The 22,367-nt window shown below is 45.3% G+C and overlaps 1 protein-coding gene across 4 annotated transcripts in view; it reads right to left on the bottom strand.

The window, feature by feature from the left end:
* Positions 1–22,367, bottom strand: part of LOC124052768 (corticotropin-releasing factor receptor 1) — a 38,163-nt gene that overhangs the window by 12,674 nt on the left and 3,122 nt on the right. For 2 of the 4 annotated variants that reach the window (XR_006842054.1, XM_046377404.1), the window contains exons 2-8: positions 21,696–21,783; positions 19,830–19,889; positions 19,340–19,465; positions 8,016–8,101; positions 3,760–3,866; positions 1,107–1,227; positions 523–676 (exon numbers count right to left, since the gene is read on the bottom strand). Coding sequence is in view for 3 of the 4 variants with exons in the window: in XM_046377404.1 (XP_046233360.1) it covers positions 523–676; positions 1,107–1,227; positions 3,760–3,866; positions 8,016–8,101; positions 19,340–19,465; positions 19,830–19,889; positions 21,696–21,783 (742 nt within the window). In the remaining variant the exon portion in view is untranslated. Of the gene's footprint in view, positions 1–522; positions 677–1,106; positions 1,228–1,710; positions 1,930–2,098; positions 2,239–3,759; positions 3,867–8,015; positions 8,102–19,339; positions 19,466–19,829; positions 19,890–21,695; positions 21,784–22,367 lie in introns of those variants that run through there. The other 2 variants (XM_046377405.1, XM_046377406.1) reach the window with 2 other exon arrangements.

Consider the following 22,367-nt stretch of genomic DNA (forward strand, 5'->3'; position numbering starts at 1 on the left):
GTTCTCGTGTCTGTGTGACAATTATCCAGCTCGAGCCAGAAGACAGCTAGCTTAGCTTAGCATAAAGACTGGAAGCAGGGGGAAACAGTTAGCCTGGCTCGTAAAACAACATTTCACTTTTCTGTTTGTGCACAGACTAAACAAACAAGGTATCGAGGTGTTGGTAGATGTCTTTTTTTACCTTTGGGCACAACCTTACCTGTCTCACTCCACTTCTTGTTTCTATACAAAGCTAAGCTAACCGCTCCAGGTTTATACAAGCATGAAATCAGAAAGTCAGCTGCTCCAGTTTGTAGCTGACCTTTTTTTTGTCGATTTTAAGTTGAGTTGGAATAGCTGTGATGGACAAGCTTAAGCCATGAGGTTTGCTTAGCTAACAGCCTTTATGCTAAGCTAAGTTAATTACTTCCTGACTCTTGCTACTTAACACACAGGCATGAAAGTGGTATCGATCTTCTCCTGTAACTCTCAGTAAGACAGTTTTGAGCTGCCGAGATGTTGAAGCTCAGTCTTTGTACTCACACCAGCCGATGCAGATGAACATCCACTTGCGCAGCTTGTCGGTGGAGTAGGTGAGGACGATGGCCGTGTGCAGGTAGCAGCCCTCGCCAAACATCCAGAAGAAGTTTGTGGAGTGGAAATAGTTGAAGGAGGCGGTGACGAGGCGACACCAAACCTACAAAATGAATTTTCCTCCTCAATGCTTTTCAGTTTCAACAGAAAACTGTTCCTCGCCGTCCTTTGCAAACATTTTAACGGAGAGAAACTAACTACCGCTCACATAAAGACATTCTATGGAAAGAGGGACAGTTGATTAACAATTTCTTTTATGAATGAGTTAAGACGGGCAGGTTTGATCACAAAAAACTATTTAAAGGCTGGAGTTATTCCATTAAGTAGACCAAAACCAGCAATGTGTCAGTGCTTTCCTCCCCTTAAAAAGGCTCATTAATTTCCCCAATGATGCATTTGTGGGGACTATTTCCAGCTGTGGATTAATACACATTTGCGGTTCGGTTGTTCGGTCATTGTTGTTTTCGGTGTTTTCATGTGATTTCTTGCCAAAAAAACATTTATCAAAGATCAGCAGATGCGATGACACGTACCACGTTGCTTTCATGCACCTGGGGACTCATGGTCAGCTGGACGATGAACCAGGTGGCGTTCCTCAGGATGAAGGCGGTGATGAGGTTCCAGTGGATGATGTTTCTCAGGCAGCGGATGCTCCTGTGAGACGAGCACAGGGGAATAAACTCATGTGGTTTCACGCTGAGAACATAACATGATGACCAAACAACCACGTGAGCAGACTGGTGGGCGACATGTGAAGAGCTTCCCTCTTCCTGCTGAACGTTCTCGTGAATTTTAAACACACACATCAACTCACAGTACTCAGCTTCTCCTCGGCCATGAGATCAGCCTTAAAGTAACGGTTAAAAACATATAAAAAATGGAAAAGCCACACAATGAATATGAATAATGAGGGCATGTGGCCTCACGAACATCCCCCCTCACCCCTACTATAACATGAAGTAACGTCTCACTCCCGCTGTTTGCACTCTTGTTTGTGTCATGTCCTGCAAGTCTGATGTTTTTTTAATGCTGTAAATAAATCGACCTTAGGATACAATTAAAATCTGCTTAACCGCCTCAGAGCGAGCGGTCGAAAATAGAAGCACACGAGCGAGCGAGCGGACAGGACAAACCAACCTCGGTCGCCGTAGTGACGGCCTCGTTTGTTGTCACCAGCTGATGGCATTATCAGCCGGCAAAGGCCACTTCCTCCTCTGCCGCTCGTCAATGACACGATTTATATTTTAGCATCCATCAATTCTTAATAGGTGTCACTTTGCGTTGGCTTTGCGCTGACTGAGCAGACGTCCATGAGCAAGAATTTTCCATTGGTTTGTTTTCACATTTTTTTGTTTGCCCTGGAGCTCCTGAAGAAAATGCAGCCTCATTAACACAATAACAGAAATGCTGCAGCAACACATCTGTGGACACAACACATCTCAGTCATCCAGGTCATATTTACTCAAAAGAGTTAAAGCAAGGCGCCTATCTGCAGCAACACATTTTGGAATAATTTTACACCTACACAGGAAAGAGCAGCCCACAGGGTGGAGTTATGAAGAGTGTCGTCCCACAAACCAGCAGCTGACCCTCCCTGCTGTGTCTCAGTGTTATTGGAGCCTCCACTCGTGTCACAAAGCAGGAGGAGGTTCATTTCAAACAGTCGTGTTCATTACTCTGTGACCTCACTTCCTGCCTGTTAGACTGTGTGGGCAACGATGTCACAGGTCAGAGGTGTGTGTGTGTGTGTGTGTGTGGAGATCCGTTCGCAGACGCCTTGTTTACATTTCCATAAGAGGATGAATCTAATTTATTACTTTCTTCTTCTCTTCCTGATCTAACAACGCGGGTGTGGCAGGTGTTGGTGAAGGTGAAGCTCACTAAATCATGGCCACCTGAAAAATCTAATCAAATTTGTCTCAGAGTCACAGCCTGACTGCACAGACACGTGTTATCTCAAGCTTCCAGGGTAAACAGAAAAGCAGAGTTTAGCTTTAGGCGTGTTATTAGGATCACTTCAGGGTTCGGACAGACAACATGTGGTTCTTAGACTAAAAGTCCAGGGTGGAAGACAGAAGACTATAAACATGACTGATCTGAGTTTTATTCAATCAACTACAATTTGGAATATCAAGAACACAAAAGAACACTGTGAATGTGGATCAGCTTGATAAATTAACTTCCCGTGAATTAAACAAATAAGTAAAAAGGCTTCTCTGCATCCTGCAGAATGAGAAGAGCTGCACGTTTCTGCAAGCCGCAGATGTGTTAGTTTTGTACATTTCCTGCGTGTTGAAGCAACATTTTTACAATACGTGTCATATCAGTTACATGCACATGAGCTGAATCAGGCGGTGGAGGCGTTGGAGCTGCTGGTGTGGGCGCGACACCTGCCAAGTAACAGCAAACTGAAAGGTAAGGTTTCAACACGATGCCTGGCCTGCAGAGACGCACGGCGCCAACGTCCATTCTGCCATTTGAGTTCCTCTGCTCTGCTGACGTTCTCTCTGTCCGGTTCCACAACACTGAACCGCAGCGCCAGCCTTCCTCTGCATCACAGCAGCGGCGACCTTCCCTTAAAAGGTTCTCAGGCTCATTAGGAGCTGAAGAAGGTGAGTAATAAATGCCAAACTCCTTCACTCCCCTCGTGTCGTTCAGCTGGCTGACACTCGTCCTCCCTCCTCCCACGCTGCCTGAGCTGCTCTGGCCCACAAACACATACGTGTCCCGTAAAAGCTCTTTTCATTGTGTCTCTCCATGCCCTTTCACGCTTTTCTCACCCCCTCCCCACCTCCTCCCCGGGGGTGTCTCGGGGATCGATAGCAGCTCCGGCTGTTGAGGGTGCTAAGACCTTTCTCTCTCGGTTTACTTCAGTTTGTTGGAGAAACCCGTTCCACCTCCGCCGGTGGTCCCAGCAGGCCTCTGCAAGACTGCTTTGGTTTTCTCCGCTCTCTGAGATGGGTATATTATTCCCATTTGTGGGGAAATGTGCCCTAGTTTTTGCATCTAAACCCCTTTACATCTGCGGGATTGAGATAGGGAATGTATCATCCCATGACCAAACGGTTTTTGAATAAGAACGAGAGGCGCTTTGAACGAAGGATCTTAGGAATTCTGACGTTTCTGTCACATCAAGGATGTCTTTAGGATTATCAGCGGACTGGTGGCAGGGAGACCAGCACTTACCTCAGACACAAGAAGAGGAAGAAGGCTATGAGCAAGGCCACCATGGAGATGCAGTGACCCAGGAAGTTTATGATCACAGCTATTTGGTAGTGCATCTTGCTTTTTTTCTGCAGGGAGGAAAGAAACACAGGATGAGTCTTTGGGGTATTTCTGGTTCACAGACAGTTTTTTTTTAGGATAAGAAAGTCAACTTGAAAGACTGAAAAACATCTTTTGTCTACTTTCCATTTGGGTAAAGCTGAATCCTGCTGTGCTTTTGCACGGGGGGGTAGGGGGGTGGGAGGCTTGGCACAGTTTTAAAGAAACAATAATAATAATTAGAATCACAGTTTATTCGGTTAAACAAAGGAATGCCAACAAAATAACTTCAAATACTGTAATATTTGTGACTACATATGGCCTACAGCCATGGAGGCTACAGGCCCCTGGACACGGACATGTACGAAACCCCCACCCCTCCTACATACTATATAGACAAAAGTATAGGGACATTTGACTGATACACCAACAGGGACTTTAATGACGTCTCATTGTAAACACACAGACAGCTCTGCAGCTCTAACAGCTTCCACTCTTCTGTGAAGGCTTTCCACAACATGTTGGAGTGTTTCTGTGGGAATTTGTGCCCATTCATGCAGTAGAGCATTTGTGAGGTCACACACTGATGTTGGACCAAAAGGCCTGGCTCACAATCTCCGTTCCAGTTCATCCCAAAGGTGTTGGATGGGGTTGAGGTCAGGGCTCTGTGTGGGCCAGTCAAGTTCTTCCACACCAAACTCATCCAACCATGTCTTTATGGAGCTTTGCTTTGTGCACTGGGGCACAGTCATGCTGGAATAGAAAAGGGCCTTCAACAAACTGTTGCCACAAAGTTGGAAGCATAGCATTGTCCAAAATGTCTTGGTGTGCTGAAGCATTAAGATTTCCCTTCACTGGAAGTCAGACCCAAACCCTGAGAAACAGCCCCATGAAGAGGTGTGTCTGGATACTTTTGTCTTTATAGCGTGCGAGACTCCCAGACTGAAAGAGACACAGCTTTGTAGTTGTTGTGTGTCTCTTTGTAGTGATTTTTTTGTGCTTTAGTGGCCATTTTTCACCTCTTTGTGGTCATTTCGTGTTCATGTGATCACATTTTATCTCCTTGTTGACTTTTCTCCAAGAAAAGCTATCAATCACTTCATAGAGAGGTTCTGATCCAGTGGTCTGCAGCCTGCACTAAATCTACCGTCTACTTCTCACCTTCCAGATGTTGGGGGGCCTGGGCCACCCCTATGGTTGTGAAATCTGGTCACTAGGAAGCTTTTGAGCGTGCACACACTCACATATGCAGTACTTGTACTTTTGTGGCAGCTGAAGGTTGTACACATCCTTCTGTGAATCTGAGCCCACTGTCTGTGACTCACATATCCACTGTGATCGGCTTTCCCCCACACTACCAGCAGTAATCTGTGCTGTAAGTAGATTTATGTAACCCAGTGGTGTCTACGCCGAGATTAAATGTGGGCCCGTTTAATCCCTGCGCCACCCGCCTTGAAACAAGTCGTCTTTCCCATTCATTTTATTTTGGTGCAGCAGCTCAAATCTTTAACTCTTTCCAAGTCCACACTGGACTCATGGCCTGATCCCGTCTGGGTGTTTTCCACGGGTGTTTTAATGAAATACCCTCTGAAAAAAACAGAGTCCAGGATCTGAACCGGTCGCAGCACGATGACTTGTTGAGCACATTCTCTCACTGACCTACAAACGTTTTTGGAGGAAGATCAGGGAGGTCAGTGAGTGTGATGCAGCCAGAAGGAGGTTCTGATGGCTGGCATTTCAGAAAAGGAATAAAACACCTCCATCTCCTCCAGCTCTTCCTCGCTGGCCATTGGCTCCCGTCGGCAGGTGAGCATCCTCCTTTGACTCTCAGCAGTCTTATTATCGTTTGTCCCTCTCCCTTTGCCGTAGCTTTTGCCATCAGAAAATTTGAAGTCAGGGGCAGATTAGAATTAACCCCTCTGGTTCTCATCCTGTTTGGGTTCTCAGCAGTACGGTGGCCCTGAGAGCTCATGCAAGTAGACACAAGCCAAACACGTCCACTACCAGCTCAGTCTGTTTTGTTGTTTGGCTAAATGTTGTGTTTTGTTATACATGTGAAAGTGACTGTGATGCAGATGAATGAAATCAAACAAACAGCCTGAACAGAATATTTCTTAAAGACAGCTGAAGCTGAAGTTTGATGCACAAATCACATCAGTATTTTTGTACTGTACCGCTGGTCCCAGCAAACACAACCTAAATGCAGGACAGGACGCATCCCTCAGCTGCAGTAAAACACATTTTTTCGCCAAACAAGGACTGAAGATTTTGTCCCTCATCTTTTACAGCAGAGCGAAGTGCTATAAAGGGATCACTTCAAGGGTGGTTTGACATGAGGAACGATTAGAATGACTGGTGATCTCAGAGTGAATGATTACTCCATCAGCTGACAAAAACGTGAATCAGACTCGGACTCGTGCGGGAGTGGCTGACACGTAAATCAGGAGGTTTGAAGGCGGATAGTAGAGCCATGAGGCGAGCCTGAGAGGAGGGGGAGGACGACAAAAGGATAACATAAGACCCACCCGCCGCCCAGAACGAGTGGGCCACAAGGGCCCAAACCGAACCCGACTCGCTTTCCCTCTACGAGAAACAACAAAGACACTTAGCGTATATTTGGGGAAATAACCTTGAGCAACTCCCAAAAGGAAAACAGGAACTTTTCCCCCCTCAAACAAACTTTCCAATTAAGCCTTTGATCCACACAGTTTCTCTTCCCAGTGGGACCTCTGAATATCTGATTCAATACGGGCTGAACTTTGAAAGAGAAGCCGCTTCAGCTCCCCCTCCTTCTCCTATAATGTCAATCACAAGAGCGCTGCCACCTGGTGATTTATTTCACGGCTACAAAAGGGAAAAAAAAAAAAAAAATCAAACACACATTCTTAAAAGGTCAGACACTCCATATCCATCTTCTGCAGGGATCGATCAGACATCAGACTCCGGGAAAACACTAAACGAAGGCTCTCAGTCAGTAAGAAGTACAAATCTGCTGCATCTGCTGACCTAATTAACGGGTCAACATGTTTTCAGACAAAGTCAGCTCAACAATGAGGGGATGATTCAGATGTTTTTTTACTGTGAACAGAAAAAATCAATTCACTCACAAGCAATGTGTGTGTGTGTATGTGTGTGTGTCTCCAAGGCTGATAAAATGATTTACAACACATCATTACTATTGGAGATTAAAGTCATAAATTCGCCTGAGATTAAAGTTTAGAAAGTCTGTGAGAAAAGAATTGTTTGGTATGTTTAATTTAACAAGAGCAACACAGCATAAAGCCATCGTTATGACCGAAAGGCATCACGGGGATATGGATTACACTGAAAACATACAGAGTTACAGAGTTTGTGGAAACTCAGCTTTTCAATATTGAGCTTCAGCTGCTGGTCGGGCAAAACAAACCAAATCTCATCTTAAATTTTACACACAGCACTTCAAACATCACCGCCGTCTGATTCGGGTCAACGCGTTCGGCGTGAACTCTTTGTCCCCCGCTCAGGCCTCATTAAAATAAGCCGCGTCACGTCACCATCACATCTGCACATCACAATACTCCATCCAGGTGGGAAAGCGCAACATGTGAATGGATGAAACTGTGGAGCACAGCAGGAGGCCAACGGCAGCCTGCTGCTGCTGCTCTCAAACAAACCCGAGCGGCGCGAGCTCCCATCGCCAGGGGACAATGCTGTTCGGAAAAGTCACGGTTTCTTTTGAGCAATCTACAAAATGAAACAGTTTTGGCGCATTCAAAAGAGAAATAGCTGCAGGTTGATTTGCAGATTTGCAGGCTCCCACCTCCACACAAAAGCCGACGAGCCAGCCGAACCTTCAGATGAGATGACATTAAAGCTGCAGATGTAAATCCGAAACGTTCATTGTGCTTTTGAAGCAGATTCCTTCGAGTGATGCTCTCGGGCACCTCATAGTAAATTCCTAATATTTTTAGCACGCTGTAATGTCCTTTTAAGGCTGCAGGCTCTGAACCCTGAATCCATATTTACTATAAATAAGCTCCGAGTCAACTCGTCCTCCTCCCTGTTCCTTTGCTTTGTTGTTGGGTTTTGATTAATGTATGTTTCTGCTTAGAGGGTGTGTGTGAAAAGCCTCATTAATCAGGACACGCACACACACACACACACACACACACACACACACACACACACTGATGTCTTACCTCCTCGTGAAGTATGGCCTTACACATGGAGTAGTTCCCCTTCAGCGCCCAGGTCCCATTTGCAAGACATTTCCTATAAACATTATCTGCACAGAGAGGAAGAGACGGACGAGACAGAAGCCGTTAGCGGAACGTTCGATTTGTCTCGTATTTGCTTTGGTTTACAAGAATAATATTTTTGTTTAGCTTTTTGCTTTTTTGGTCTTTTATCCCTGGAAAGGTGCAAGACGTGAAGTTCCGGCTCGATTCGTGGTGGCACCGTGACCTTTTCTGCTTTTGAGACTAATAGGGAGAGATATCATTAGAGGAAGTCGTACAAGCTGTGAGATTTCACGCGTTTGCTGTCAGGACAGTCTGCCACACCTCTGCAACAGCACTCTGTTTATTCCTTACATTCAACATCAGTTCCCTGCGAGTTCTTTTAACGTTTTACACAAAGCCTGCTGCCCAAGTCCGTCCTGCTGTCAAAAGACGTGGGGACAGGAGGGCAGGCGGGGAGTCCTTCACATAAATGTTAACTTACAGGGAGCTGTGACACATTAAAGGACATATTCCTGACAATCTCTATCCCCTCCTTTAAATCCATTCAATCCAAAGAAGTGCTCAGGCTGCAGCCGAGACAGAGGCGGCCGCTATAAGGATGATTATTTTCTATCTAGAAAATGTCATTTCTGCACATGGCTGGACAAAATCAACCCAAACAGTCGGAGGTCAACATAAAGACTCTGACAAGCAATGAGTAAAATTATATTTTTCCAGGCTCGCCATATCATAGCACACATTTCTTGCTGCACGGAAATGACACAATCTGTGAGAAATTTCACATTTGTCATTTCACATTTGTTATTTCCTAAGATGAAGGAAATGAAATCGTCAAATAGCACACTGTGGGGATGAAAAACTGCAATTGAGGCAATTTAAAGTTGAAAGGAGAGACGTCAGACGTTTTTAAAGACGTTGTTCTGCATCAGCAGCGGCGTGCCGGGCTACAGGTGAACAAAACGTTTGGCCTGAGGTGCAGTTAATTTAATGATAAGCACGGGTCAAATTAACTCACAAATGCCACGAACATCATTCAGATCCAACTTATTTCATCTTTCAGCAAAGGCTTCCTGTCGGCGGGGGCAGAAATGGGACAATCAGCAGTGAGAGCACGTACGAATGTGTCAGCCGGTTAACAGCTCGTCCCGCACCGAATCGCTTCCCGCCGACTGATGTGGACAGCTCTGACCCTGATCTCCACGTGGGTCGAATCGGGTCGTTAGACGCCTTTTCCAATGACAGCTGAGCTCTTTTCAGAGCTCGGTGGAGGGAGTGAAGTTGCCTTGTTTTTATTCCTGTTTGAAAGCTGTCAAACACAGCATCAGTAAAATGGAAAAGCTGTTTGCTTTGGTTTGAGGACAAACATTTAGCCACAGGGTGCACGTCTGCACAGCAGGCTGCCTGGTTAAACCCTCATCTCTGCTGAGCGTTTTAACGCCTCTCAGCTCTTTGTTTTGGTTTTCCCGTCTGCGACAGAAATGGTTTGATGTGAAAAGTTTTTAAGTGATTGCAGGTCATTTTGCATCCTCATTAAACTGCCAAAGTGACGTGAAGACACTGAAATCGCTCACAGAGCAGCGACGTGACTGCACAGAAACACCTCAACGCCACACAACAGAGCGTCAGTGTTACTGTGCTTTGCATCGTTTACTTCAGTCTAACACGACTGAATGAACCCACCTGGGAGTGACGTTCACTAACTATCAGTGGTGTGTCTTTAGACTTAGACACTTTATTGATCCCTTTGTGATGACTCCCTCAGGGAAATCGAATAAACGTTTAGAAGCCGATGAGGATGGGATTCGAACCCATGCGTGCAGAGCACAATGGATTAGCAGTCCATCACCTTAACCACTCCTCCCCCTCGCCTTGATGGTGTCTTTAGGCTCAGAGTCCGATTCAAGTTGGCCTCAGGTCTTATTTTAAAATTGATTTTATGTCAGCAAGTAACTGCATAAACATACAGGTGCAGGCTGCAGCCGATGCTTTTACAGTCCACTAATCTCTAAAGCCAACATGCCAGCCTGATCCTACGTGTGTTAAATGAGACATAAGAACACACACACATAAAGAGTCACAGCGCTCAGAAGTCCATTTAGAAATGTTTTACGTTCGTTCACATCCATCCACCCTGAACGTCAGCTCTGTTTGTGGATTTAAAAAAGCAACAGCGTCCTCGTCAGTGTGTTCACAGCCCGAGACGGAGGCTCGTAACCCTGAATGCATGTTTTAATAATGAGAAATTTTTGGGAGGCTAAGAGATGAAATGGGATTGGGTTTCCTGAGGGCAATAATGTGCAATGAGCTGGGTAAAAATAGCATGCTGACGGTGTAAGGGGACTGTCATCCCCAATCAAGATTACCTTGCTTGTGATAGTCCCAAAACCCCAAACGCAATATCCTAGAGAGCCTGAAAATCTCTCCGTGGAGAATCACGTCAAAGTCAAAAGTTAACAACGGCAAAGTTCTGTAAAGGAGTGACTCTGGAACACAGGATTCATCGTTTGTTAAATTGTTTGGATTCCTAATTTGAGTCAATCGATGTTCACTCTCGGTGTTGTGTCTTTCTTATTTAAAGCTGCTTTATTTCTCCTGAGAAAATCAATTTTCTACAATCAGGCTTGCAACAAACTGAACTCAGCTGCACTGGCAAAAGCTCCTCACCAAAGATGCACATTTTCTTCCATGATTCTCTGCTTTTCTTCAAATCACATTTGCATGAATGGACAACTTTCCTCTGGGTCGCAAATAATCTGCATGAATTACAGTCAAAGCAATAAAGTGTAAGACTTATTTAGAGAGCACACATTTAAAAACCAAAGTGCAGCAGGATTTGTTGTTTTCTGAAAGGTTTACACACTAAAAGCAGACAGAGCCTTCAAATCAACCACAATGACCCTGAAATGAATTCAGTGCGGCTCAGTACGTGTCCGAGCATTTTTACAACAAAGAATAAAATCTTTCTTCACGTAACGAGAAAACCAAGTCTGCAGTTTGTTTTGTTTTGGTCTGAAATATGTGGAAAACGTCTGACTACAGTTGAGGTACTCTGGAGGATGTCTGTGTGTTACAGCGTGGAGTTAGCTTAGCTTAGCATAAAGACTGGATTCAGGGGGAAACAGCTAGCCTGTGTTGAACTGTTCCTGCTGAGTAAGCGGACTGAAACAAAGCACATTCTCACACAGTCAGCCTCACGTTGGCCTGCTGCTCCTGCTGAAATACCTCATGAAAACTTTATAAAGTATTTTCTGACAAGGAATAAACTGTGTCTTTGTCATGTTCCTAAACTGTTTAACTAAACGAAGGTGGATCTGATGTCCGGACTACACGGCATCAGCGCTGCGTCTGTCTGGATTCCTGACAGGATGCAAAAGTCTGTTTAGTTTTGGGCTGAAATCTGTGGGAGGTAAATGTTTGACAACTGGAAGCTGCGACACTGGCCAAAAATACACCATCCAACACCTCTAAAGCTCACTAATTAACACACTGTGGCTCTTTTGTTTAACCCAAATCTAAACCGAAGAGCAAAAAAAGAAAAAAAAAAGCAAGAATTTGGGCTTTTGGGGAGAGCTGCTGGGTGCAGCGAAGCTTCATGAAGTCACAGGTAGGCTTCCAGGTTTGGCACTGAAACTGTTGGGTGTTGGGCAGCCCAGTAAGCACAATCACCAAAATGTGTCCCTCCTGGTTTACCTGCCCTCCCTCCCCCGAGGTGTCACTGACAGGTGGACCGACAGATGCCAACCTCACCCATAAATTATTGAGAATTGTTAAACTGTGATGGAGAATATCTGATTTTAACCAGTGCAGCTTTTCTAGCACAAACTCACACTCAAAGACCAATTGCAAGCATCGTAAACCATCTCATGTTGCTGCTCAGCATTCCCATCAGCACTGTGAACGAGAGACGAGACGAGACGCAGTGAGACAGCAGTTGGAGGAATAAATGATTCCTTCAGCTATCCAAACAAATTTAGTTTAAATGTTTAAAAAGATTTACTGTGAATCGGTTAAAGAAAGAGCGTATGGATGCACTTTGAGGGAGCCGAGCTAAGCCTTTCCCCCCTGCGTTCAGTCTTTATGCTAAGCTAGGCTAACCGCCTCCAGACTCCAGCTCTGACATCATCTCAATCTGGGAAAGAAAAGTGAAGAAGCACATTTTATACACCTTTAATGAATGACCCAGGTGATCAAAAGGCTACATGGTGCTCTTTCACCAGCAGACGTCCTGTGGACATTCATACAGGACATGTGGTGATGATGTCAGTGTGAAAACACTCTGACGCTGTAGTTCTGCACACTTTACTCACACTGCAGTGGCTCCTCTGAATTAACATTCTCCTGCAGTCTGTGGAGGTTGCAGCAAATGAGCCACTGAAAGCATCGTAAAATGCCAGTTGTAAGGGTCACGAGCTCAAGGTCCCTAAAATAACTGCTGATTTCATTCAGCCGCTGCTGCCAGACTGGTGTTTTGCCAGGAGTTCTATTAACGGCAGACAGGTTTGTCTCTGGAGCATCATCGAGGGCTCACAGTGGATTTCTCTGAACGGATCCACGGCACATCGTACATATCAGTTTCAATCTTTGCTTAGTGGTTGGCCATTGTTGTTTCTGAATGGGTGTTAAAAACAGAGTCTGGGCTGTGCCAGCCGCTAAACCCTCCCTGTGGAGACAGAAGCTGTGGATGAAACGCAGGCACCTCTCCAAGCCGGCGGGCCAAGTGATCCGCTTTTCGTTTTTATTTCCAAACACATTGCGGGCTGCGCTGCTGTGTCACAAACATCAGCCTACAGTCGGAGCCGAGCACCAACGTTGCTGTGTTTGTACGCTCTACACATGCAAATATGCTGACCCAAATTTAGTCACGCTGGCTTAGCACACGAACACATCGGATCAATGGCTGCAGCAGCTAAGGAGCGTCTTCCTCCTCTGTGCATTTTGGGTGCTAATTAAAAAGCAGCATCAGCAGCAGAAAATGAGCTGTTGTTTTATGCACACACAACATGATGCGTTCACTTGTTTAAGCAGGTCAGCTGCTGTTGGTGGAAGCTCTTTCTCCTCAGGTGTGTTTCTTCTCGCTGTTCATTCTTTACACAACTTAGAGAGCAGTTAAAATGCCTGAAGCAGCTTAGATTGCTGCTGCATATTGTTTCCTATAATATTCTGTAAAATGTTCTTTGAAAACATTTACACACAGACATATATTTGTTTTCTATTTGTTTAAATTAATATTATTGACGATATTAATTCTGATCTGTAGAGGATTCAGGTGGACAATTGATAACCTCTTTTACTGCAATAAATGATACAAACACTCAATCCTGGCGTAACGCACTGACGGATCCCATAGTCAGGCTGTTTGTGAGGCGGCGGCAGCAGCTTTCCACGTCTGTAAGCACGTCCAGGTGAGCAATCGTACCTGTGCTCTGAAAAGGCTGCTGCTGGAAACTGGAGCGACTCCTGGGAAGCTGCAGGCGGCTCATACGGGCTGCGGGGGAATAGACGCCAGTTCTCACGCTGGCTGTGTATTCTGGCTCGTGTTTGGTTCTGCAGAATGAGACACCTCGAGGGTTTGCAGAGGACAGCGTGGCCTGTTTGGAACAATGATCTTCTTTCCATCTCCTTGCTGGGAGTGAGAAACACAGGTGTGCTTCTTCCTGACACATCACTGCAAGCTCTTCTGGTCTTTGACGTCTGCACTCGCACTCATGAATTCACACGCGACGAAGGCTCATTCAACAAAAAGATGCATTGCATTCCTTGTGAGTGAGCAGGAGGGTGAGTCGGGGTGAGGGGTTTTGCCACCCCACTGACCGCGAGCACTACTCTAAATAAAACTACACCCCTCCTCCTCCTCCTCCTCCTCCCCTTCAGCCTCTATGTGCTTTGACTGGTGCAAGACCCGACAACTCACAGCAAGTCAGTGAAATGGGCATCCACACTCACACTCACACATACACATACATGCCTCAACATATATGAAAATCCACCCGCCTCCCTCCGGGGACCATTAGGGGAAAGTCAAGCTTGGCAACAAACAGGGAAGGGGTTTCCGGGTGGGGCAGGACGTGCAGCAGCAAAGATAGCGACGCTGAGGCTGAGTCACGGAGCCCGGGGGAGGGCGTGCAGCGCCACCAGCACCTGTCACGACTCAGCGGCTGAGCGGTGTGGACAGCGCCCCCTGGATGTCTGCGCGTGTGTTTGACAACACGCGGTAAGCATGTGAGAGCATCAGACGCATGGAGGAGGCTGCACTGGTGAGCAGATCACAGACAGCTGAAGGCTCCTGAGCTGGAAGATTAACTCAAGTGCATTTCAGATTTCCGGATCTTCACACATTAGATTTTATTTGCCTCTTTCTTCTTCAAATCATCATCAGTAGGCCTACTGCTTATGTTTTCTTACTTGAAACGAAATCCAGATGAAAAGACGAGGCTCAGCAACTTGAAGGATTTATCACTAATCTCTAATTTTGGAGATTCAGCCGCGATCCTGATTCGCAGCACTGCTGTTTCTGAGTACTGAAGCTGTTGAGAGCGCAGACACAACGATGTCCAGCAGCAGCAGGTTATGGACAGAAAACCACACACTCGTCGCTGTTGGCCGTTTCTCTGTCTGCCAGTGCTGCGAATAAAGTTTGGTACTTTTCACGTCCCGTACAAGCGAGTCAGCATGAGGTCAACAGGTCTTAGTTTGGGAGGAATCCTCCTCGCTCTTCTTCCTCGCTGCAGGATGAAGACGTTCCTAAGCGCCCTGGAGTTGTCTTTGGCTTTAGAGCTGAGCTGCAGCTGAAATATGTCCCAGATGTCCGGCTCGTGGACGTGAACTCTGCATTAATCTCCCTGTGGATCTGAGCACAGCAGCAACATCCACTCAGGCTTTTAGGAGCCGCTCACAGCCCTGCTGTCACCTAAAGCCACTTATTACTGTCCTAATGCTACTTACACCACTGCTACTACGACTACTACGACTACTACTACTACTACTACTGCCTCCTCTGGCTTCTTAAACTTTACTGTGATTAGTGCTGAAACCTCGTCTGTGTGAGGACAGGGTTTATTGTCTTTACCTTTTACCGTTTTATCTTGACGATCTGTGTTTGTGTACTTCATGTACTCGTGCACCTTCAGTGTTTGTTTAGGGAAACAACAAATCAGATCATCTCGTGGCAGATATTCCTCTGTTGCAGTTATAATTGTGTCTACGTGAGAGGCCGAGACACTTTCTGATCAGCTAGAGTTCAGTTTCTGGAGTCGTGTCATCTAATAAATGGGAGGCTCGGCACCCACTTGACAGAAACTAATTCACTGCGGCTCGGCTGTCCGGTTCCTCCACATTCTTTGCTGACAATTTTGGCTTGTGAGACGCGTTTAAATTTAAAGGCGCCTCTTTTCAACGCCTTCGCCTTCGGTCTCTCGAGTGCAATACAGGCTGCAAAACATTTGCAAAACTCAGCCGGTGATATCGAACGTGTGCTTGAGTCACTTTGTTTAGTGGCAGGAAAGTCAGACGTTACACTGAACCCCAGGGAGGAACAAAACGCCTGAAAGACTCTGAATACTGCGAGTACTGTGAGTGTGTACTACTGCAGTATTCGGGAAGGAGTTTACCTGAAAAGATAAAACTGATGCTGATCATTTCACTGGTGGAAAGTAACTAAATACATTCACTCAAGCACTGCACTTAAGTATAATTCTAAAGCATTTGTACTTTGAGTATTTTCTGTTACTTTATAAACATATGAAAACACATAGAGCATGAAGTAGTTCAAACTTGACATAATATTATCTACATACCATGTAAAACTACTGCACGCAATACATTTAAGTACTTTAAGTACATTTAACTGATATTATGTCTGTACTTTTACTTAAGTAAGCTAAATAAAATGTCTGAGTATTTCTTTCACCACTGGATACTGTCAGAAGTGTATTGATCAGGAGATGTTTTCTCACTTCCATAGTTTTTATCTAAAGTTTATTCCACAAACAAGCTCAAACCCTCAAACTTCAGAGGCTGATGTTTGTTCTTCACATTCGAGGCCTCTGCTGGGCTCGCGGGTAGAAACGACGGAGACGACGTTTTCACATTTGAGAAGAGACGGGATAGCAATCTGAAGTCGAGAAACAACGCTTCCGAACACAAAACGCCCGCGGCTTGTGGGAACGTCATCGGTTTCGCAGCTCAAATTTTGACCCGGTGATTTGATGCTGTTAGATGAAAGTCAGCTCATCACGAATGCACAGAATTACAAGACATTCAGTCATTTATTTGACTTAAAGCATGAAAGGCACTCATTTTGTCATGGTGTCATATGTCTAATTACATTACTACGATATGACACTTAACGTTGCAGCTGCTCGAGGTGGAGGAGTGAAGTAAAACGTACCTGCCTCTGACTTACAGAGGAGTAGAAGTATAAAGAGCGAAGTGCATCATCACAGTACTGAAGTACAGGAATTTGAATGAATGCAGCCATTTTGAATGTTTGTGCCATTTGTTAAATAACTTCATCATGACTGAAAACTCCTACGGCTTGAAGTGTCCTTCAAGCGGGGCAGGATCCAGCAGACTCAAAGAGATGAATGTAAGACCCTGAAGAGAAGTTGATGCTGATGAAGAGGATGAAGGTCACAGTGTTTTTCTGCCTCTGAAACAAACGGCGCTTTGTGCACAAAGACGCATGACGGCAGGCAGCTCAGGTGTCGCCAGCGCTTCACAAATTGTTTTTCCTTTGACCTCACCGGTGAAAAATATCAAATATTCAGTAGTGATTAATAATAAATTTACGCTAAAAATGCACCTTAACGTAGTCATGCTTCATTTGTGCTCCCCATTCAGTAATCATATTAACATTCAGTGCGTCCAAATCCCGACTGAATCTTCACAAACCAAACATCATCATCGCGAATCCCGAACCTTCTCTTCCACTTGTGACCTTCGCTGGTACCGTCAGCTGACGGGCAGTCGTCTTTTAGGGCTTTTAGGCTACGCTTGAATAGAGATTATGTTAATCCTGAAGGTGAAATGAACCTCGCAGTGTCAAATTACTGGTGAGCTCTGGATGAATTACAGCCCGGCTCACTTTCTCTTTCTCTCCAGTGGCTTGTCGGGCTCCTGTGGGGGTTTTAGACTTCAAATTACCAAGAAACACATTTGCTTTTATCTCCTAAATTTACTTAATTGTGTTTACTGTATTTCCCTCAGTAGTGTTTGTTTTACCTTCAGAGTGCTGCAGTGGCCCAGATAGATGCACATCACAGAGCTCAGATCCACGTGGACAAGGCTCACAGCCAGGACCGGGTTCTGCTGTATTATCTCGCATCACGAGTTAAAAGAGAATCTGATGAGTTACAGGAGTTCAATTCTTCCTCATTTGGCTGAAGAACGCCTGAAAGAGCACTTAAAGGACCACTACACCAACTTTTAGGGGCTCAAATTCATACTGAGATCACGAAAAGTCACACAGCTGCCTCATTAAGTTTTTTTATTTTTGGGTTTTCAGATGGCCCTTTGATTTTTTTTAATGTCTATCATATGTGAAGATCAGGGCTTATATTTGTTTAAGTCAGATTTTGTAACGCATTTTGTTTTACAGCTAAAACAATTATTTGGATAATCCTTTTGTGAAGAGATTATGAATCATGAAAATGTCAAACGTTGGTTTGAGCTTCGGGTTCTTCAGGTGCTTCTCCATGGAAGCAAATTGCGTTCATCAAAGAAAGAAAAGCTGATATCTTATTGCTTAATCATGACCTCTGCATGTCCTGTATGTATGTATGATGACTGATTAGGTCATAATAATGAGATCAGGAAAAAGGTTAAGGTGGTTATCGACCATCGCTGCTTGACAGGATGACGCTGCCTGATATAATCTGCTGATGTGTCATTAGCATGTCGACATTTAAGGCTCTCCAAGATGGCAGCACGAGAGGCTTCATGGAGACCAAGTCACGCGTCCGAAGTGGATCCAGGCTGCTGCTGTTTGCAGAGACAACCAACCTGAACTTTCTGAATTCCTCTGTTGTGTCAGAGGATGCTATGCTTTAGTGTTTGCTTTACCTCTTAGATTAGCGTGTTAGCATGCTGACGTCTGCTAATTAGCAGCTGAGACTCACGCGAGTGTCAACACAGTCAGCAGTTCTTACGGCTGCTCAGAAAAACAAAAGCCAGAGGATCAAAGAAGGACTCGTCTTCTGGTAACCACAAAGGTTCAATTTAATGACAATAAATCTGATATGCGTTGAGATATTTTAATAAAGATCGCTTTGAAATGTGATCAGTTACCGAGTACAAATTACTCGGCAGTTGGCAGTTTTTGTAATTAATGATGCAATCCACCGGATTACAAAAAAGTGTAATGCAATCTGAATACTTTTGGTACAAACTGAGGTACTTTTTCTTATCTTGTCTTATCTTTCGGTAGACAAACTGAAAATACTGTACAGCTGGTCAAACCAAATGAGGCTCACAGAAACAAACTTCTACTCCTGCTACTAACAGAACTGGCATCCTGGAAAGACTTTAATAGTCTTAAACCAGTTATCAAGCAATCCTTGACAGTGTAACCATAAAAATTACTACTAATATTCCTGACTGCATAATCCTGATTACACATAATCCGATGCTGCCCGACGCAGTCGACTATCACACGTGTTCCTGCTAACATGGCTAAAAACACAAAACCCTGACTTCGGCCTGTTGAGAGCAGAGAGTTCGACCTCTGAAGAAACCGAGGGGTTCAACGAGAGTTCGACAACGGAACAGGAAGTCTGAAAACCTCAGCCCAAAAGGCGTGATTTCTAAAGCAGCTACAGCACATAAAAAGTGGGTCACACTGTTTGAATTCTGAGACCATCACGTCTCATTGACTGGTAGCAGAATTAAACTCCAGCGCTGACATTTATCTCCCGTTTTCATCGTTTTAACAGGCTTAAGCATCTCAGACGGCAGCGATTTGAGGTTCCTTTCGCAGTTTGATCCCCATCTTTCTTTTGCCGCTTAAGCCTGACACAAACACCGTTTTTCACAGCGGGTGCGTCACTTGTCTTCACCGCATCGAGCTCCTTTCTTCTGGCTCTTCATGCTGTATTATCAGCAGTCCTACTTTGTGTACACGCTTGTTTTTGTGTGTCTCTCGCTAATTTGTATGCTCATGCTAATTTCTCTATACACAATTACGTAAACAAGATTTGCCCACGGGGGGGCGGAGTGGATCAAATTAAATCTTGTTTTGAATCTATTGTTTGTGTTTTTACTGGCAGGAGATGACAGCGCGGACTTACTGGTGGTGTTGTATCGGACTCCGTAGAACATCTCTGGACAGGGTCGCGACACCATCTGGCCGGCGCTGCTCCTGGGCCAGCAGGTGCCGATGCCATCGATGGAGGTGTCGCAGTAGAGTCCCGGGCCTGCAGCGTGCGGACAGAAGTGTCAGACACAGACAGACATTCCTGGGATGGCTCAGGCCTACATATAGCCATGGTGAAATTCTGACAATGCTCCAGTGATCTTGGCAGCAAACTGCGGGGCTGAATAAGCTGTTTGTGTACACGAGCTTTAATGACTAGTCCTGCGCTGCGCCGAGCGACGTCTCCCGTGGCCCGTCGCCAAGTCTATTTCCAGCATTGTTCTCGTCTTTGATGTTAGTCCTCATAATCTGAGTTGAGATCAAACCTGCCTCCCTCGTGGGGTTTTCCACCACGACTCTGCTTCGTGGTGACTGCGTGGGGAATCAGTTTCACACATGTGAGAAGAGCAACGTGTCCAACTCACCGCTCCACTGACCCGTGGCATTGCTCAGGGTCTGGTTCCAGGCGGAGGCCAGGGACTGTACTGCAATCCAGAGGGAGAGTTTCATCAATAACCTCAATCTTCGCGGTTTAGAAGAGGCTATGAAATCTCATTAGATTCAGCTTAACAGCTACAAAGGGTGAGCATCAAAGGGCAACGGTAAACACTGGTGACAGACCTTTCCCCGAGCGATAACAGGACGCAGCAGCAAATATGAATGTAGACGTGCCCCCGGGGGGTCAGGCTATTATTTCTGCAATAACTCAAGAAGATTTAGATAAAAAGAAGCGGAAATGAGGATGTAATGTAGGCCAAAGTTCACACTTCAGTCTAAATGCTCTGAGATGATTTTTAACCAACATTTTCACACATCTTTGTGGTGAGAAACTGAACGAAACTTGGCGAAATATGAGCCCAAATTGGTCTTTAAAACTGCCCCCACAAGGGAAACAACAACAACACTTTGTTTGTTTGTTTGTTTGTTGCTTTGCTCAAATGCCTAAAAGCAGGTGTGAACATCAGCTCACACACACACACATCAAACAGAGCAGAGTAACTCTCCTTTCACACACCTGCGGCCGGCAACATGGCCGACCTGCAGCGGTTTTGAACACTGAAGGTCGTGACTGTTGGCCATACGATACCTGAAAGTCTCATGTTTGAAAAGTTTCCCGCTTTTGATCTGAAAGTATGTGAGCGAAGAATCGATAAACAAGCTTCTCGTACATCAGCAGCGCTGGAAGAACTTTTATGTTGGCTCGCACTGGTTGATTACGAGAAACTATTAAAACAGCTACTGAAAATATTTAGATGATCCATCCAAGCTGTTTAGTCTCTGGTTGATTTACTTCTTTTCTCAGTTTTTACTGCAGACTGAATATTTAGTGTGATTTTCAGCTGCAAAGAGACGTTTAAACAGACACATATCGTAAACAATTTCTTTTGCTAACTTACATCTTACATTTAACTTAAAAAAAAAAAAAAGAAAAAAAAGAAAAAAAAGAAAAAAAAAAAAAAAAAAAAAAAAAAAAAAAAGGGGCAGTCGTGGATCAGCGGTTAGGGTGTCGGACCCGTAACCGGTGGATCGCTGGTTCGATTCCCCGTCCCGGTGTCCATGGCTGAGGTACCCTTGAGCAAGGTACCTAACCCCCACTGCTCCCCGGGCGCTGCACGCGGTCGCCCACTGCCCCGGGTTTGCTGTGTGTGTGTGCACGTCACTTGGGTGGGTTAAATGCAGAGAACAAATTTCGTTGGAGTGAGTTCCCTCCAATGACAAAATATGTCACTTTAACTTAACTTTTAACTTAACATCTGTAACATTGAACTGATCACACAGCATATGAACCTCGGAAACCAAAACCTTCCATGAGCTAAATCATTAACTGAGACGTGAAAAGGAAGGAATGAATAAATAATACTGATAATGAAGAAAATGGCTGATAGTGTTTGATACTCAAAGCTCAACACCAAAGTCAAGTCATCACAGAGTAACCTGACAGCATAATAACACGGCACAGAGACGCCTGTTATTAGTCTGTTAGGAGGTTACCTGGATGCCTTTGTGATTATCACCTGGGGCCAATAAAGAGGGGATCGTTCTGTTTGTGTGTGTGTGTGTGTGTGTGTGTGTGTGTGTGTGTGTGTGTGTGTGTGTGCACACGCGCTGCAATATACAGTTTAATAACCAACAATTACTGCACTTGTGAGGTCTAACATTCTGCCTTTACCAGCAAAGACAAAGCCGTGACTGAAGCTGAAAACCAGTCCGGCCTCACAGTGAGAGCGAAGCAGTCCGGTCTGGACCGTGACGGGACACAAACGTCTTTTAAAAGCTTGTCCTTGACTTACGTGAGACGTTCCCTGACAGCATGAGCAGAGCTTCACATGTCAGATCCGCCACAGAGGCCGCAGGCAGGAGGCTTACGATGACACACACCTGTAAACGGAGAGAAGTGATCAATGAATCAAACATTAGCATCGTGTCACATCACGTCCCGGTTCCTCTCGGGTTCCTCAGACTCCCTGGTGCTCAGCTCAGTCTCTTGGTGCCCTTGAGCAGATGATGCATGTACTGACGCCTCTCGTCTGTCGCTGTGCTCTTCATTTACACCACTTTGTAGTCTGCAGTCGGTTCTTCCACGTCAACGCTGTTTCATGTTCACAGACACAAGGATTCAATAAAATATAAAGGTACAGAAGTCAGTGTTGTGGATGAGGACTGTGATGCTAAAATATTTCCGTTTGGGGCGCGCTCAGCCTACTTTACGCTCGTGCACACGGGGAGAAACACATTAAACAATACACTAAATTCTAAAAGTACAGTAAAAGACAGCTCGGGCTTTTTGTTACCACCATGATCACAATGTGAGACAGAACAGGTGAGGACGTCTCAGGTGAACTGACGGCTCAGTGGACCTGAACCCGTCCGAACCAGGCGGGCTGGCGATGCAGCGACAGCGCGTGTTGCACTGCTGACTTCTGGGAGGCCCTGATCCACTGCTGCTGCGCCAGCATCTGTCA

This window comes from Scatophagus argus, chromosome 21, assembly GCF_020382885.2.
Source record: "Scatophagus argus isolate fScaArg1 chromosome 21, fScaArg1.pri, whole genome shotgun sequence".
In the NCBI taxonomy this organism is placed as follows: domain Eukaryota; kingdom Metazoa; phylum Chordata; class Actinopteri; family Scatophagidae; genus Scatophagus; species Scatophagus argus.